Here is a 19,268-nt window from a genome sequence, read left to right on the forward strand (position 1 = left end):
AAAAAATATGGAATGGATAGGATGGATGGATGGCCAACCGGTTAACATCATAAGACAGGGATCCTTCCTTTTACATATACTGTTGGTGTTGTTTTTTGATTCAGAAACAACAACAAAAAATACTAGGCCCATTTACACCTTTCACATTAGTTCTAAACCATGCTACTGTATACTGAAAGCTATCAGGATTATATTCCACAATATATCAACTTAAACTCTGAAAATTACTCCCTATTTCTCTTTAATGTCTACACATTCTATGTAATACAACTTTTTCAAATTAGTTTTTCCTTCCTGCATCCACTTCTGATTCTTTTCATTTCTATGACAGCATGACATACAACCACATTACTGGAGTTTCTCTATTGAATGCAAACCATCTGATTTCCCAACGAAGAATACTTTATTATTTCCACATTTACTTGTTTAATTCTTATCTGATTCTCCTGTAGGTTTTTCCTTTGCTTCTTCTAAATTCCAGGCAGGTAACTGATACTTATTATGTCTCATTTTATTTTTTAAAAAATTTTTAATGTGGGGCGCCTGGGTGGCGCAGTCGGTTAAGCGTCCGACTTCAGCCAGGTCACGATCTCGCGGTCCGTGAGTTCGAGCCCCGCATCGGGCTCTGGGCTGATGGCTCAGAGCCTGGAGCCTGTTTCCGATTCTGTGTCTCCCTCTCTCTCTGCCCCTCCCCCGTTCACGCTCTGTCTCTCTCTGTCCCAAAAATAAATAAACGTTGAAAAAAAAAAATTTTTAATGTTTATTTATTTGAGAGCAAGTGAGCAAATGGGGGAGGGGCAGAGGGAAAGGGAGAGGGAGAAAGAGAATCCCAAGCAAGCTTGCTTAGTGCAAAGCCCAATGCAGGGCTTGATCCCACAACCCTGGGATCATGACCTGAGCCAAAATCAAGAGTCGGACACTCAACCAACTAAGCCACCCAGGCACCCCGATTATGTCTTATTTTAATCCTTAGAGTCATTACCATTCCCCAAAAGTTGTCTAAGCCATTCAGTGTTCTACACATTTCCCACCTCCCTTAGATGAGAGTCCTACGACTTTCAGGGCTCAATTACCAGGCCCTAATACTTCATAAGTGCTCAATAAAAATCTCTTGATTTGGTAAGTAAATGTATTGTTCTCTTAGGAATTCCTCAATAGCAACTTAGTTCTGTTCATTATGCATTTAGATCTTTTAAGGAGATGTGGTATTACTCTATTCAGCAATTTGAATTAATTATTTGGAGAAATTAAGGTGAGTTTTTTTTCCTTAATTTTATAATAATAACTAAGTCAAACATGAGACATAAAATGCATTTCAAGTTCAGTTCTTTGTAAGTAGGTGATTAACTGATGAAATGAACAGGCCTTAGCTTGACATAATTTCAGCAGCATGAGAACTACCTTAGGCTGTTCCCTGCTTACATACCTTGAATTGCTTTCCACATGTGGAACACAGGAAATCTTTGCGGTCCGAATGTCGGAGCATGTGGAGACGCAGTTTGTCAGGACGACAGAAGGCCTTGTCGCACTCTGTACACTGGTAGATCTTTTCTGAGTGGAAGCTTCGCACGTGTTTTTTCACCTGGCAGTTAGAAGACACGAAAAAGTCAGAGGACTCAAGCACCAAATGAAATGGCAAAAGGTGGCTTACCAACACTAGAGGGAGCCAAACGCATTACCATGGATTTTCATCAACCTGGCGGTGTAATCCAATCAGATGTGATTGATAATTGGCCTCAATCACACATAGTATCCCTGTCACAAAGAAACAGAACAAGTAGCCAGAAAGCCTTACAAATCTTAACCTGAATTTGAAGAAGAGGAAGAAAGAGTACTTGCTTAGTCAAAGCCCCGATCACATAAGACCCATTTTTCCTTCTCTCTCTTTAAGATTAAAAGCAGAATTCCTTTGGATTTAAATGAATCTTGCTAAAAATTATCTGCAGAAAGATAAAGAAATAATTCTTTCTCACTTTTTCCTGCCTCCAACATGTACAGAAGCAATTTAGCCCCTTTTAGTAATTGGTCCTTTTACATCTTTCTATTAAATCATGTTCTGAAGAATAAAGACATGAATTGGATGACATAAAATATATTATGCATTTATGAGAAAAATACAATCACCAGCATCATTTCTCCTTGAGACCTATTCCCTACACTTTTAGATAACTTAAATAAAGGAATATGACCTCTGAACTCTCTTAGCCATAAATATCCAATGAAGGAGAGTTGTGAATGAGAGCTAAGTAGTCATATCAAGGTATTTCTGTAAGACATTTTGCTTCATTGTTTTTGAGTCTCTTTTGCCATTAGATTCTGCCTTAAGCCACTTGCTAATTGCTTGTGTGAAGTGATAAAATTACCAAGAGTCCCAACACTAATAAAACTATGATATTTTATTTGGGTAATTTTTTTTAAAAGAGAATATTTTTCATTAGATATTTATATTTAATTACTCATTGACTAGCATAGAACTAGCATATCATCACTTGAAGTCCAAATGAAATCATGAATATTCTGGAATTTATCCTCACCTATTTTGCTCCAGACTATAGTCCAAGGAAGGAGGTCAGTGCTTGACACAAAAGTATATTATATACCAACTTTCTCTTTGTTTCCTTCCAAAATGCATGACCTTAGTAAAGCAAGACAGGATACCACAGTAGTAGAGAGAAAATGTTTCCAGGCCAGGAAATGGGAGTATGTCTTCCACAGGCTCTCTATATTTTATGAGTAGAGGGTACTGGCAAAGATTAAGAAAGACTTTGTAAAAATTATAATCAGATCTGGGTATTTGTTACTTGTAATAAAACTTAAATGTTTAAATGCCAATGTCTGATTTGGACAATTGAGGGTCATAATAATCTTTTGTTTATCAAAAGCAGCTTGATTGAAGAAATACCGTTCTCAACCGTAAAGTTCAAAGAAGGGATGAAAATGCAGGCGACAGGCAGTCTCAATTTCCCAAACATCGAAGTGTCTCTCACCAAAGAAGAAAGTGTACAGGAATCTCAGGAGTAGACACTCACCTGGATAAAATCTGGGAATCGTTTCTTACAGGTTGGGCAGGTGAAGCAGCCATCATTGATATGAATGGCCACATGATCCTTCAACAAATCAAGGCGGTCAAAGGATTCTGGGCAAAAAATGCAAGAATAAGTCTTCTGATCTGAATGGAGCTTCATGTGGCTCTCCAAGGACGCACTGCTGATGAAGCCCTTGTTACAGAGATCACAGGTCAGCGGGCAGTTCCCCTCCCGCCCGTGGAAGCGCAAATGTTGGTCCAGTTTGTCCTTTTCACGGAAGGCCTTCCCACATTGCAAACACTTAAAAGGCCGGAAGGACTTCCGGATAAACAGATGCTGAAGAGCTGCATTCTGAAAGACACACACAAATACGATTATTTAGTGAGGAAATCAAGTGCAGAAGCAGCTCACACCTTTATAGACAAGTAGGATGATCTCTGCAGTCAGACTTTCCATAGAAATTCAACTCTGGGACACACAGTGGAAAGAAGTCTTTCAGGGGCGCCTGGGTGGCTCAGTCAGTTAAGCGTCAGACTCTTGATTTCAGCTCAGGTCATGATCTCAGGGTTCATGGGATCGAGATCTCAGGGTTCAGGGTTCATCAGGCTCTATGCTAACAGCATGGAGCCTGCTGAGGATTCTCTCTCTCCCTCTTTCTCTGCTTCTCTGTCTCTCTTTCTCTCTCTCTCTCTCTCTCTCTCTCTCTCTCAAAAATTTAAAAAAAAAATTTTTTTAAAGAAAGAAGATTTTTCTGGTGAAGACATTAAAAATGAAGCCAGCCCCAAATGCTGAAAAGACAAATTTCTTTTATGTCTCACAATATTTATGGATGTTGGGGGGAGGGGGTGAAAGAATTTAAGTAAGATCCAAAAAAGAATTCCCAATCAAGGATTTGTATAAAAAAATAAATCCCCGAATGGAGTAGAATAATAGAAGATTTATTAGAAATGATGTGGGATAAGTCACACACGCATTGAGGTTGGAGCAAGTCAGCCAAATGTTACTTGCTGAAGCTCTTGAGAAAAATAATTAGAAGCTTGATTAAAATGTTTAGGAGGAAATAAAAGATATAAAAAGGACCGAAGGGCAGTACTTGCCAGGGGCAGGGGAAGGAGGCAATGGATACAGGGTTTCTTTGAGGGTGAGGGAAATATTCTGGAATTATCATGGTGATGGTTGTACAACTTTGGGAATATTCTACAAGCCACTATAAAAGGGTGAATTTTATGGTATGTGAATTATATTTCAATTTAAGAAAAGAAACTTGAGAGAGAAATGAAGGATACAGATTTATATGAACATGTTTATTCATGACATAAGATACATGAACACCCATCATAAATGGAATATGTGTATTTGACCACTTCCTACTTAGAAATTGCAGAAGACAAGTTCTCAGTGTAGCTAGTTAGTTCCACTGGTTAGAAGGCCATGCTAAGAAAGTTAAGCTTATCACTTTGTTCTCTGTCTAGACCAGCCAATTTTTTTTTTTCAGTCACAGATCGCACTTCTAATGTTGATTAGCTATCTTGTAAATTCATGCAATTGTTACAGGGAATCCTAGTGGCAGAATATGGATGGATATTCAATGCAAATTCATCACTATGGCTGGAAAAACAGCTCATGCTCTACTGAGAGCAGATCAACAGAATCATCTTTCACACAGAGAATTCTGAATCAGTATTTTAGTTATACTATAATGAAGACTCATTCATTAGTTCCTCAAAATGCCAGAGAGAATGCTCTACAGAGCTAGGAGAAGGAAAAATAATCCTTCAAAAAAATATATCTGTGAGTGGGTATGCTTATGAAACTATGAGGGAATAGTAATTGAAGGGTTAAAGGAGACCTTAATGCATTATTTGTGCGAGGAAAAAAGTACAAGGAACCATGCTTAACCCCTTACTTTCAAATTACTTACAAGAAGCAATGTCTAAACTGAATTTAAAGTGAAATAATCATTCGGGGAAAAGCAAAATAATTATGTTTTAGTTAGTGGAAATTCTGAACACAGTCACTCTGTGACAGAAAACTTCCTCTTCAGGGGTCTCTCACAGGGCTGGGAGAGACATTTTACCTACTCATTTATCTCAAGTAGGTATTTAGAAATTCTGTTGTCTTCCCAAGTTGACTGAGGTTGCTTCCAGACTGCATCATATTTTATTCTCCTTTGTATCCAAATCCCTTGACATATAGCTTAGCTCATAGGAAGTGTTCAATAAAAGTTTCAGAATTAATGAAATGTATTCCATGTGAAAATCAAGATGAATTTTTTCAAGGTCTCTTTTATAGTATCTGCAGAGATCTTAAACAGTAGCCCTTTTTCACATCAGCCACAGAGCTTTCTTGCACTGTTATACGGTTCAGCAGTTACCTAATCTTTTTACTCTGCCTGAACAAATACTTATTTTACATAAAAGCTTACACTATTCTAAAACTTAATGGAAATATTGCAAATAAACAAATACTGTCCTGAGGTTCAGACATTCAAGATTTAGAGTGCTTTTGGCAGGTAAGAATCAGTTCCTTTATCCAAGTTCGATAAGGTTTCCAAGGGCAGACACAATGTACCACTGATCTTGGTCCCACTAGGGATTCCGTTCCTTTTTGGGGGCCAAATCCAGAACTCGATTTTGTTTTGGACTATTATGCTAATAAGTCTTCTGCCATTCCTGATTAGCAAGAGTGTCCTCAGACACTTGACCACTGACCAGCCACCGGGCTCCTCATTCTTAGTTCTGTCCACAAACCTTGTTCTTGTCATCTTTCTAATCCCCATGAAGCCCTGAAGACCGTATTTCTCTGATCTAATGATCCTCATGTAATCCACACAGCACAGGGCAGTGAAAGTGCTGAAAACTGTCCCCACCCCAACCCACTTCCAGGCCACTTGTATCCTCTGTAGTTCAGAGCCGTGCTGGCACATATTTCTAGAGGAAACCATGAAAAGTGGCAGAAGCAGCACAGATGGATCCATTATGGATCTTCAGATCCCTGAGTTGCCATCAGCCAACCATGCCATACTATTTGGTATATAAGATCCTCAAGGATACCACAATGTTATGGTTGCTAAAACCTGTGATAAGGGATTCAACCCACAATTAAATGAGTTCTTAGGTGCACCTGAGTGGCTCAGGTGGTTGAGCGTCCAACTCTTGATTTCAGTTCAGGTCATGATCCCAGGGTTGTGGGATCGAGCCCCACATCCAGCTCTACACTGAGCATGGAGCCTGCTTAAGATTCTCCCTCTCTCCCTTGCTCTCCCTCTGCTTTTCCCCTGCTCACGAGTGCTCTCTCTCTCTCTGTCTCTCTCTGTCTCTCAAATTAAAAAATAAAATAAGATCATTTAAAAATTAAAGGGCACCTGAGTGTCCCAGTCGTTTAAGCATCCAACTCTTGACTTTGGCTCAGGTCCTGATCTCATGGTTCTTGAGTTCGAGCTCTGTGCTGGGTCACACTGAGAGTGCAGAACCTGCTTGGGATTCTCTCTCCCTCTCCTTCTGCCACTCCCCTGCACTCACTCACTCTCTCTCTCAAAAAATAAGTAAATAAACATTTTTTTTAATTTTTAATTAAAAAAAATTTTAATGAATTCTGAGACAACATTCTTTATAGACAAATACCTATAATGATTCTCAAGTTTGATATTAATAGCTAAAGGAAACTTAATTTAATTGATCAATTTGCATATTGTTTTGATCTTGACACTAAAAAGAAATAAATCCTGTTGACTTTTTTTTAAGTTTTATTTTTATTTTTGAGACAGAGAGACAGAGTGGGAGTGGGAGCAGGGCAGAGAGAGAGGGGGACACGGAATCTGAACCAGGCTCCAGGCTCCGAGCTGTCAGCACAGAGCCCAATGTGGGGCTCAAATTCACAAACTGCGAGATCATGACCTGAGCCGAAGTCAGACGCTCAACCAACTGAGCCACCCAGGCGCCCCTGTTGACTTTTTTAAGTAGGCTCTACATGCAGCATGGAGCCCAACTTGGGGTTTGGACTGACAACCCTGAGATCAAGACCTGAGCTGAAATCAAAAGTCAGATGCTTAACCAACTAAGCCACCCAGGGGCCCTGTTCGTTGGCTTTTTAATTAATTAATTTACTTTTAACTTTTCTCGGTCTGTTTTCTACCCGGCTTTCAAAGCCTTTGGTGGACTAGCCAACAAATCTCACTCTCCACTGTCCTTCACCTGGCACCCCACTAGGGTCAAGCTACTATGTGCACTGTCCCATAACCATTCCAAGCACATGCCCGTGTGTTGGCCTTTGATCCTATGGCCACCATCCACAGAAACAGCCTACCTTCTTCCCGTCTCTCTCCCAGATTGTTTAAATCTCACATCATCCATGAACTGCTGCATCCATATTCCCTGACTGCTTCCTCTTTCTTTGGCCTTCCTAGCTTCCCAGTTTTGGTAACAATTACAGGTTACACTTTTTTTTTTTTTTTTAATTTTTTTTTTCAACGTTTATTTATTTATTTGGGACAGAGAGAGACAGAGCATGAACGGGGGAGGGGCAGAGAGAGAGGGAGACACAGAATCAGAAACAGGCTCCAGGCTCTGAGCCATCAGCCCAGAGCCCGACGCGGGGCTCGAACTCACGGACCGCGAGATCGTGACCTGGCTGAAGTCGGACGCCCAACCGACTGCGCCACCCAGGCGCCCCCAGGTTACACTTTTAAACTTAGCACTCAACTGTAAGCCACCTTACATGACCATTATCTCCCTAATTGGACTATAAGCTCCTAGAGGGCAGGACTCATGTGAAAATTGTATTGTGCCCCCAGCACAGTGCCGAGCCTATAGTCAGATCTCATGACTATCCCACAAGTCGTTCAAGTTGTTGTAGAGCTGGAAGGGACCTTGGAGATCGCTTGGTCCTACCCTTTATTTTGTGTAGGAGGAATCTGTTGCCCACAATTTATTCACTGACCTATCTGAAGATCAATTGTTGCTCATTAACTAATTAGCATTCACTGTAGCAACCAAATTGTAGTTTCCACCAGGATTTAGCACGTACAGGTTGCAAAGAAGAGCAGGTCAGGCAAACACTTAAATAACATTCTGTTACGTGAGACACAGGAAACAAACCTACCTGCAGCTCCAACTGAGCAGGCAGCATTAGAGGAGAGAAAAATAGTTACATTACCAATTGGATTGGAAGACTTCCCTTCAGTTGGTCATTACCAACCTGGATAGAAAAGATGAAAAAATACATAGCCCTACTTTTTAGAATGTGTGAAAGGAAAAAAACAAAAGCTCAACTAAGACTGACCTCCAGAAGCCACATGCACATGGCTTTGGCTTTGACACAAGGAACCCTGTACCTAAACCAGTCACCCAACTCACTGAAGAATGCAAGTGTGGTTATAACCACACTACGCTTGTACAACCACAACTTCACTACACGTGTGGGCTTTGAGGTTGGTTTTTTTCCTTCAAAAAAAATTAAATCTGGTAAGCATTTCTCCGAACTCAGTAAAAATTCAGAATGGCCAAAGCAGAAAAGACAGTAATTGAGCAGGAGAGTAAAACGAAGATTGAGAAATAATGTAGAATGACAGATGGGAAGGTATTAATTCACAGCTTTTTGCCTTTCTGGTCTATGTTTATGTATGTTTACATGTCCTTTTGAAAGAATATACATGGAGCCAAGAGTATTATGTGTTTCCATCACAGGACCCTTAAAAAGATGTTTGAATACTATTACACAGCTGAAAGTGTTTAAATGTACTTTTACATGAAGGCATGGACTGAACTATTTTTCAAGGTCCCTTCTAGCCCATAGGCAAATGAGAAGTCCAAAAGAAACATAAGCTAAAACAATCACCTATCTAGAAATTGTGAAGCCTGAGAAGTTATACAGAAAAACCCTTCTTTCTATCCACATATAAAGTACAATAAAAGTATATACCCTGCTGCCACAGACAGGGGTATAAGTAATTGTCTTCTGGATGTAAATTGGTCAGCACATGCACTTATCCTGCTCTCCACATGCATCCCCTGCAGCAACTAACTCAGACTCTGAGGCTATCTGTGAAATAAGACTAACACGCATCTGATCTGGAAGCCAAGGAGGTCCCGTGGCCACATGGTCTAAAGTCAAGACGCAGGCCACAGAAGTGAGGCACTGACCAACTCTGAACCTGGAGCTTAAACGTCAAGCTGTCCTGGGTGTGTAAAGCGTACCTGCCATATCAACTCGGCCAGGGGTCCCTTTGCGTTGACGAGTAATGACATTTGCCAGTCTCCCCTTGGAAACTGTAGACAACCAAGTTCATTTACCCAGAATTAACCTGAGAGCTCTCATTCGTCACAGATCAGCCTCGCTGTAAATCACAGATACAGCTTCGCTGTAAATCATCATTATAATTAAGTGGACTTATTTCCCCATTTCCAATCTGTGAGTTTAGGGATCCAGAGCATGATCCTATTTGAACTATTCTTGTCCCGAAGCTGCCAAAAGCCAGGCTTCTGTGTCATTACTAAACTGATGGGATCTAGGACCAGCCATTCCAGCCCGTCACAGGACACAAAGACATTGAGAAGTAGTGAATACGTTCTTCTGAAATAAGGGAATCAAGCATGTGGTAGGTTAGATGCAGGATTTCGAAGTGGACGGTGAATAACAAGTCAGGAAACGTGGCGCCTCGAAAGCCAGCTGACTGGAGAAAGGGCAGCACCTCATCAGGGAGGAGCCGCGCTCCTCACTTACTCGGATACGCTTGGCTCTGCGCATGTCGTCGGCCGTCAGAGTGCTCTGGGCGGGCAGCGCGCTCTCCTCATGCTGGGGCTGCAGGTGCAGGCTGTGAGTCTCTGGCTCATGCTCCAGAGAAGGCTGGGTGTCCTGTGGCAGCTGTGGGATGGGGAGAGCAGTCTGCTCTGGTTGATCCAGCCCGTTCAGAGTCGCTGGCTCAGCCTCATCAAACTGCTCCTTGGTGGAAAAATGTAGCAAGTCCTGAAATTGCAATAACCAGGAATTAATTCCCCACCTAGGTAGAGACTCGTGCTACAGAGATTGTCAGCTAAGATTCAGAGTTCCTGCATGATTTTTTAAATGGCTAGAGTCATGATACCCAGAAAAAAAAAAAAAAAAAAATTCTCCTTCTGGGAAAACCATCCCCAGGCTGTGAAAACTAGGAGATATTCCAGATCACTTCTTGAGGAAGGGACTCTAATGGGAGAACTCTTCTGGAATATAATCATTTCAACTGTTTCAACGGATTAAACAGGGTCCCCCAGTAATATCTCTGATCAATCTCAAATCTTGAGGGCAGCAATATTGGGTTTTTGTTGTAACATTCAAGAATACGTTCTTCTTATGTGGTGTGTGTGTGTGTGTGTGTGTGTGTGTGTGTGTATAATGGAGTATTACTCGGCAATCAAAAAGAGTGAAATCTTAGCATCTACGACTACATGGATGGAACTAGAGGGTGTTATGCTAAGTGAAATTAGTCAGTCAGAGAAAGACAAATGTCATATGACTTCACTCCTATGAGGACTTTAAGATACAAAACAGATGAATATAAGGGAAGGGGACAAAACATAAGAGACTCTTAAATATGAAGAACAAACAGGGGGTTGCTGGAGGGGTTGTAAGAGGGGGGATGGGCTAAATGGGTAAGGGGCATTAAGGAATCTGCTCCTGAAATCATTGTTGCACTCCATGCTAACTAACTGGGATGTAAATTAAAAAATAAATAAATTATGAATAAAAAAAAAAAGAATACGTTCTTCTTGCCTTTCTCCGGTCACCCTTTAAGGAACAGGCGGCAAAGCACCGGCATGGCAGGATGCTCAGCCTCTGGGGGGAGGGGGGGTGTTTGTACTGAAACCTGGTAATTGCTCCAGGTCCCCTAAGCAAGCATCTGACAAGGAAGGAGCTCTTCCCTCGCCCAATACCTGTGTCGTGTCATCACACTTTTCCCCATTTTCGCTGGTTATTTCCAAGCGGATAAATTTTGGAGGGCGCCCTGGCCGTCGACCTGGGCCAAATCGCCTCTTGCCTCGTCCTCTTCCTCTGCCTCTTGTTCTGGGGACAAAAGATTGGGTTATAAACACAGTCATGGTTACACAGTTCTCACTAACAAATATTTCCCTCGATGGTCCTGATGAGCCCTGAATCTTGATTTTCTCTCATTTTACTACTTGTCTTGATTCTTTTTCTAACAGGAACAGTCGTTTTGATAATATACACTTTCTAAACGTCTCATCCTTGCCACCTAGATAGCTCTTACATTATTCAGGAAAAAAAGGAGCTATAAAAACTCAAAGCACTGACACCATTTCATTATTGAAAGTTCTGGAAGCACAAACATATCTCTGAAATGCCATGAGAAATGCAGACAGGACAGAACACGCTAAGCCTTATAGCCATTCCTAGAAACGAGATTCCATTCTTTCCTTCTTGTCTCCTTGCTTCACTTCCTATTCCTTCCAAGAACTGTGGCTGGATTCAAAAGAACTTTCTTGTTTTACCATAAGCTTCTGGAAGCTCAAAACAAACTTCTAATTCAATTGTTCCATAACATGCCTAGTAAACACCAAATCAATTTCATCCCCTTTAATAGATTCCTAGCATACAAAAATTCCTTAATAAAACTAATTCAGAAAGTGTATCATTAAAATCTCTTTCAGAAGATGCGTGTGTGAGGGGATTAAGAGTACACTTACTTGATGAACAGTGAGTAATATATGGAATTATTGAATCACTATGTTGTACACCTGAAACCAATATAACACTGTATGTTAACTACATTGGAATTAAAAGAAAAGGAGATGTGTGCGAGAGATATGTATAAAATTAATCAGATCATGTTTTATTCTTCCACTCATCTATTTCACGATTTAACAAAAATTATATGTTGTTCCAGAACTTTTAAAAGACTCCTTACTATTGAAAATTCTGAGCCTAGGCAAATGTAGAGAGTAAGATCAATGTGCCCATTACCTAATTTCAATCCTTAGCAATTCATGGCTAATTTTATTCCATCATATTCCCACTATTTCACTCACACACACAAACACCCATTAGATTTTTTCTTAGTTACTTATTACTTTTTTTGGTAAGTAGGCTCCACACCCAATATGGGGCTTGAACTCATAACCCTGAGATCAAGAGTCGCATGTTCTACTGACTGAGCCAGCCAGGCGCCCCCATTAGATTATTTGTGAAGTAAGTCCCAGATGTTATTTCATCCGTAAATATTTCAGTTAAGCGTCTCCACAACATAAAGACTCATATTATGGAGCGCCTGGGTGGCTCAGTCGGTTAAGCATTCGACTTCGGCTCAGGTCATGATCTCATGGTTCAGTTTAGCCTCACGTTGGACTCTGTGCTGAGAGCTCAGAGCCTGGAGTCTGCTTTGGATTCTCTGTCTCCCTCTCTCTCTGCCCCTCCCCCATTCATGCTCTGTCTGTCTCTCTCTCTCTCTCAAAAATAAATAAATACTTTAAAAAGATTCATATATATCCACAATACCATTATTACACCTTAAAAAAAATCTGATAGTTGCTCAATATTATTAAATCTAGTCAAAGTTGAAATTTTCCTAATTGTCTCAAATTTCTTTTTAACAGCTAGCCTACAAATATCTTTACCTACCATGTGTCACGCTTGTGCTAGGCAATAAAGACAAGTTCTATATGACAGTTTTTACCTTCAGAAGTCTAGTAGAGGTGGCAGGCACATAAACCAAAAATCACAATAAAACACAAAAAGTGTTATAATAGAGCCATGAACAGAGTTCTAGGGACACCTGACAGAAAATGACTCAACTCTCACTGTGTCCTCCACCCACCTCAGACATTTACTCCCATGGTCATATCCTAGACCTTGTTATCCTCAATAAGTGCAGAGCCTCCCGCTTTACACCAATTCTGTGCATCGTCCACTCTAATGCTATCTCTAGCTTTCTAGCGCACATCCTCAAATACCTGGACTCAACAATCCTTCTATCTCACTACCACCTACAATCTAGTCCTTGTCACCTATTTGCAGTCTTAAGTCTTCTTGATGTTTTCCCTCCCTTCTTTCCACCCATTAAGCAAAGTCGTTCGCTGTCAGCACTCCCTCGTGTATGCTCTTGATTGCCATCCCTGCTCCATCACTTTTGCTGTGTTGCACGCACTTGGGAGAAACTACTGTGCAATCCAATTCCCCAGCTGCTCTGCACTGACATTATTGCAGCAAATGGAGCTGGAAAATGACACCCAGCATGCTAGTGGTCTTATTTTAATGTCATGACCATGAACCTCAAGGGAGCTCTTACCTTGCGGGCAGTCAGGCTGTACCTCCCTAGAACACTGACTTTCTTACTTTCCTAAATGCCTTGTCACACCATCTCTTCTCTTTTCAAGTCCTGTAAAAGCTGGCAACCCTACATCTGTCCCATCACCCTAGTCCAACGTACTCTCGTTCTTGACCTGAACTGTTGAAATAGCTTCCAGCTGGCCTCCCGTCCTCACTCTTGGTCCAATGAAAGCAAAAGTGACATTTTTTTTTTATCCAGCATGACATTTCAACACATAAATTCACATCACAGGTACTCCCTGATCAGAACCATTTAAGACTTCTTATCATGCTTAGAATAAAATCCAAATTTCTTACCATTATCCACAAAGCCTACCTGATCTGGCTCCAGCCTACCCCATCCTATATGATTCTCTCTGATTTATTTCTTTCAGACAGTGGAATGAAACCTATGATTTAGTTTGATGAAGAAATCCTACTTCTGAAAAAAAGTTTACAAATCAAAGATGCAGAATGTGCTATCTTAAGAATTCCTATCCGAGAATCTCAAGTTAGGGGAGATTTAACTGAGGGGGAAGGATCTCCTATTGCTGGGTACTCTGGTCATGCTGGAAAAGAAGTAAATAGTAAATGAGGATGGGGGTGGGGCAAAGGAAATGACAGATAAGAAACTTCCCTCAGTGGGGGCACCTGGATGGTCAGTCGGTTAAGCATCCAACACTTGATTTCAGCTCAGGTCATGATCTCACGGTTCATGAGTTTGAGACCCACGTTGGGCTCTCTACTGACAACACAGAGCCTGCTTGGGATTCTCTCTCTTCTCTCTCTCTGTCTCTCCCCTGCTCTCTGTCTCTCTCTCAAATAAATAAACATTTAAAAGAAGAAGAAGAAGGAGGGGGAGAAGAAGAAGAAGAAGAAGAAGAAGAAGAAGAAGAAGAAGAAGAAGAAGAAGAAGAAGAACGGGAAATAATTTCCCTCAGCAGCCCACCTGATTACCTGTCTATACACAGAAACACTCATTAATTTACAGACAATGAATGTGGACCTTTAAAACTGGAAATGAATGTGGACCTTTAAAAACTGAGTTGGTGAAACTTTCTCCCTCATTATACCTGCTAAACACATCCAGTTTTTCATCATGGGAATTGAGATGCTGCTGCAACTGCTCCGAGCTTATAAATCGGCGGTTACATTCATAGCAGGGCCAATTCTTCTCCTGCTCGCGAAGAACTGTAGTCACAGGAGAGAAATCATAGAGGCTAATGATCAACAGACAGCGATAAACTCAAGTGCCCAGTACCTCCACCAATGTCATCTCACAGGTAGCCCAGTGTTCATAAACATAGTGTCTGCTGTTTGCATCACTGTTTTGTGATAAAATCAAAGGCTACAGTTTGACAAAGAGTAGTTGTTAGGATCTTATTTTCTTCTACATTCATGTATGACATCAAAGAACAAACTCTGTCATACTACCCTTTGACACCTCCCCAACAGACAGACAGACAGACAGACACACACACACACACACACACACACATACACACACAGACAACACCTCACCACACCGGAAATGCAGAAATGTGCTACAATGGAAATCTGGATTCAGATACCTTAGTGATTCAGATCCAGGTTTTATAATCTGAAGGCACATTTTGTCACAAAAAAAAACCTTAAAAGTCAATGCTCAATAACAAAATGTTACAGTATCTACTAACTATCTACTAAAGTTGATTACTGGCACACCCGATCCCAGCAATTCCACCCCTGAATACACACCCCACAAAAATATACACAAATGTTCACGAAAGACATGTAGAAGAATGTTCACAGTGGCACTTTTCAAATTAGCCCAAAACTGGAAACAACCCTGTTGCATCATAAAGAATTTGGCTGGCTTTTATCCCTGGTTCCTGGCAAATTACCTGTAAGTCTTTGGAATTTCCCACGTAATAGGAGTGTTTGTTGTTATTCGTTGTGGTCTTTGACCATACCTGAGTTTCTGCTAATATGAATTAGGATGGGGGCTGCCTGTGCCAGAAAGCTGAGCCATGTGATTACAGGGTTGGGGCTTTGAAACAGGTGGTATCAGCCAGGGAGCAAGAGCTGGAGAGTAAGTTCAATCGTGTGCCCAAATGATTCTATCAACCATTCCTATGTTGTGATGCCTCAATAAAAACTCTGCACACTGAAGCTCAGGAGAGTTTCCCTGGTTGGAAATCACATATCAATGTGCCAAGGAAGTCACATGGCCTAGCGACATGGAAGCTTTGCATTTGGGACCCTCACAAACCCTGCCTTAAGTATGTCTTCATTTGCCTGGTCTTGATGTGTGTCCTTTATAATCCTAAGTATAGCACTTTTCTGAGTTCCGTGAGTCACTCTGGTAAATTATCCAGCCTAAGGAGATACTAGCTCCCTAAACTGTAGTTAGTTGGTCAGAAATACAGGTAGCATGGGAACCCCAAGCTTGCAGATAGTGTCTGAAGTGAAGAGAGTCTTGTAAAAGACGTGGCCTTTAACTTGCAAAAACGTAACCTAACCCAGGTAGTGTCAGAAGTGCACTGTGCAACCTAGATTTTCATCTACAGTTAAACAGATAAATGAATTATGGTATATTCATACAAGAGAACACCAAATAGCAATGAGGATGAACGAATTACAATAATATACAACAATATGGATAAATTACACAAATAAATGTTGAGCAAAATATTCCCAGACATACATCATATAATTCTACTTATATGAAATTTGGTAACAAGCATATTATATCTGTGGTATCAGAAGTCAGGAGATCCATTACACTTGGGAGTGAAGAAGAATTGGAAAAAGGCACAAGGGACTTCCAAGGTACAGGTCATGTTGTGTTTCTTGATCTGAATGCAGGTTACATAGATATGCTCACTTTGTGAAGATTCATCAGGCTGTATACTTATGATTTGTGCATTTCTCTGTATGTAAATTATACTTCACTAATATTTATATCAAAAACAAAGTCAATGCCTGTCTTGCTAATGTCCTCAGAGATGATTAAATCTAGATAGAGATCATCCTCTGGTCTAGGTTCTAATTTAGTATTTGGAGGTTTTCATTATATTAAATACTGTTTTCCAGCACCCATGAAAGAAATGTAAACATGTCCCTGTCGTTTGATCCTAGAATTAGACAGGGATATGTAGCTGGAAAAACAAAACAAAACAAAACAAAAAAATACTGGAATATCATTAGATATATAGAGGTAGAAAAGTTGGAGATTGCATAATGATGTAATATATACAATTTACAATTCATATAGAAAATAGAAAATAGAAAAAAGTCCAATCACCTTTCCTTTCTTCCTCAGAAATGTCATGAATTTTCTGGTTCACAAACTCAGCATAGGATGCAGCATACCACACCTGCAAGAACCAAGTACGGCATCAAGAACTAAAGGACATCACCAGATGTTCTGTGCATGCGTAAATTCTTTCTCCTGCTTGCATAAAACAATTCAGGCTTTCCCACAACCCACAAAAAAACAAACAAACAACAAAAAGATTGCACTGGGAGCCGATCTCTTTCACACCAGATGGTCAGTCGGGAAGCTCACATGCCAAGACACACTCACTGTGTGTTTTCTTTTTCCTTTTTAAAAAATTGTTTTTGTTATCAGAACAACTTCACAAGACATAATATTAATAGTCTCTTCATCAAAATAAAGCATAGCCTTCTGGTTGTTTTATCTGTATGTAAACACGGGTTTTCACACAGCTGGAATCATAGTGGCTTCCACCCCAACATGTCACCCAATGGCTCTTGCTGGGATCACCAATGAGGATTTCAAATGCTACCACACTCTCCTGAGTCTCCTTCTCCCTCCAATCTCACTGGCTGCTTCTGCTCAGTCTCCTCATTGGGCTCTTCCTTTCTAAGCTTCCTCAGAGCTTAATCCAAGTCCAGGGCCTTCTTATTTTTCCCTAAAGTGGCCACATCTATTTCCAACCAACTCTACGTCAACAGCTCCCAAATTAATATCCCTATCCCAGACCCTCCCTCTCTGTTCCCTCTACATACATTCCATGCCTACCTGGTATTTGGCATGTTTTACAAACAGCTCAAACTTAACATGTCCAGAACTGAATTCTAGATGCTTTCCTATTGCACCCCTACCTCTGGCCATCTTTTTCATCTCAATAAATACCCTGCCTTCCAACCAACTGCTCAGACTTGAAACCTAAAAGGTATCTTATATTTCTAAGCGTCCTTCTGTCATCCTTCAGCAAGAGCTGTGAACAGCTCAAATGTTCTCCAACTCTGCTTCTCCCACCAAGATGCATGCCAAGATGCGCTCTTGCCTGTTGTTCTAAGAGCCTCCTCTTTTCCACTCTTGCTCCCTCCAATCCATTCTTGACACAGGAGCAGAGAAGGCTTCTAAAAACATAATCAGATTTCATCATTCCCATGCTTAAACAGCTTCTCACTCATAAAAAACATGCCATGTTCGACGACGGTCTCTAAAGGGCTCCATGATCTACTCCAGGTCTTCTCACTCTCCCTTAGTGCCTTTCAGCAAGAGGGCCTGCTTGCAGTTTCTCAAATGGGCTAAGGTCTTTCCCACCCCAACCTTTGCCCTTGCTGGTCCACCATCAGGAGTGCTGGGTTCTTCCCCTTCACCTCCCCTAGCCCTTGTACAGCACTGGCTCCTTCCCATTCCATAGTCCCTCACCTCTTATCATCTCCTCAGTGAGGCCTTCCCTCTCCAGCATTTCTAAATTGGTCCCTTGCCTGCTATATGCTCTTTCTGCACCAATTGTTTCCTTCATAGTTCCTACCACTATTTGATATTACAGTTGACCCTTGAACAACAGGAATTTGAACTGCATGGGTCCACTTATACACAATTTTTTTTATAGTAGAGTACTGCGAATGCACTTTTTCTTCCCTATGACTATCTTTTTTTTTTTAATACTTATTTATTTTGAAAGAGAAAGAGAGAGGGGGAAGGACAGAGAGGGAGAGAGAATCCCAAGCAGGCTCCACACCATGAGCACAGAGCCTGACATGGGGCTCAATCCCATGAACCCATGAGATCATGACCCAAGCCAAAACCAAGAGTCAGACCGCTCAACTGACTGAGCCACCCAGGCACCCCTGCCCCCCGCTGCCATGATTGTCTTAATAGCATTTTCTTTACTGTAGTTTACTTAATTGTAAGAATACAACATATAATACATACAGTATACAAAATGTATGTTAATCAAGTGTTTATGTTATTGGTAAGGCTTCCAATCAATGGTAGGCTATTAATAGTTAAGTTTTTGGAGAGACAAAAGTTCTGTGTAGATTTTCAAATGCCTGCGGCGTCAGCACCCCTAGTCCCCGTTTTGTTTAAGGCTCAACTGTATTTGCTTATTTACATCTTTCTGCCCACTTTCCCTCTAGAACACAGGCACCAGTCTGTCTCTTCTTAGTGTCTGAAACAGAGTTTCAGAAGTTCAATATATTAATTGCCAAATGAATTAATCATGTATAATTGTTATGACATACTATTTTAACTATATGGAAATATTTGAGACCCCATTTTTAATTGTGGAATAATATTCTACAGAATCTGTGTTCTGTAATTTACTTGACCAGGACCTGTAGTTGGATTTTGAGTTTATCATTTTGCTGTTATAAATTCTACCCTATTCCATCAATTCCAAGATGTTTATTTCTCCTATTTTAATATCTCAGGCCATCTCACTATCCATGGCATTCTGCAATTACTGCTGTAATGTAGCTTTCTTTCACTACCTGCTCGTTTCTCTTGTACAAACCTGGCCATGCTCTTTACACTGTTTTCACCTCATTCAGTTGTGTACCCCACCGGCACTCCATGACTTATGACTTCTTAACACTTGATAAGAAATGCAAAATAAAGAAAAAAAAGAAAAAAAAAAAGCCATCTTCCTGAGAATAAATAAAGGAAATGTAAAAGCAATGCAAGGCTGGTGTGATCACCTT

The 19,268-nt window shown here is 40.8% G+C and overlaps 1 protein-coding gene across 1 annotated transcript in view; it reads right to left on the bottom strand.

Moving 5' to 3' along the window:
- Window positions 1-19,268, bottom strand: part of PRDM10 (PR/SET domain 10) — a 103,235-nt gene that overhangs the window by 23,783 nt on the left and 60,184 nt on the right. The window contains exons 8-13 of the mRNA XM_030332062.1: window positions 16,609-16,681; window positions 14,396-14,513; window positions 10,934-11,063; window positions 9,747-9,989; window positions 3,030-3,377; window positions 1,427-1,582 (exon numbers count right to left, since the gene is read on the bottom strand). Coding sequence (XP_030187922.1) covers window positions 1,427-1,582; window positions 3,030-3,377; window positions 9,747-9,989; window positions 10,934-11,063; window positions 14,396-14,513; window positions 16,609-16,681 — 1,068 coding nt within the window. The remainder of the gene's footprint in view (window positions 1-1,426; window positions 1,583-3,029; window positions 3,378-9,746; window positions 9,990-10,933; window positions 11,064-14,395; window positions 14,514-16,608; window positions 16,682-19,268) is intronic.

Source organism: Lynx canadensis, chromosome D1, assembly GCF_007474595.2.
Source record: "Lynx canadensis isolate LIC74 chromosome D1, mLynCan4.pri.v2, whole genome shotgun sequence".
NCBI classification, from domain to species: domain Eukaryota; kingdom Metazoa; phylum Chordata; class Mammalia; order Carnivora; family Felidae; genus Lynx; species Lynx canadensis.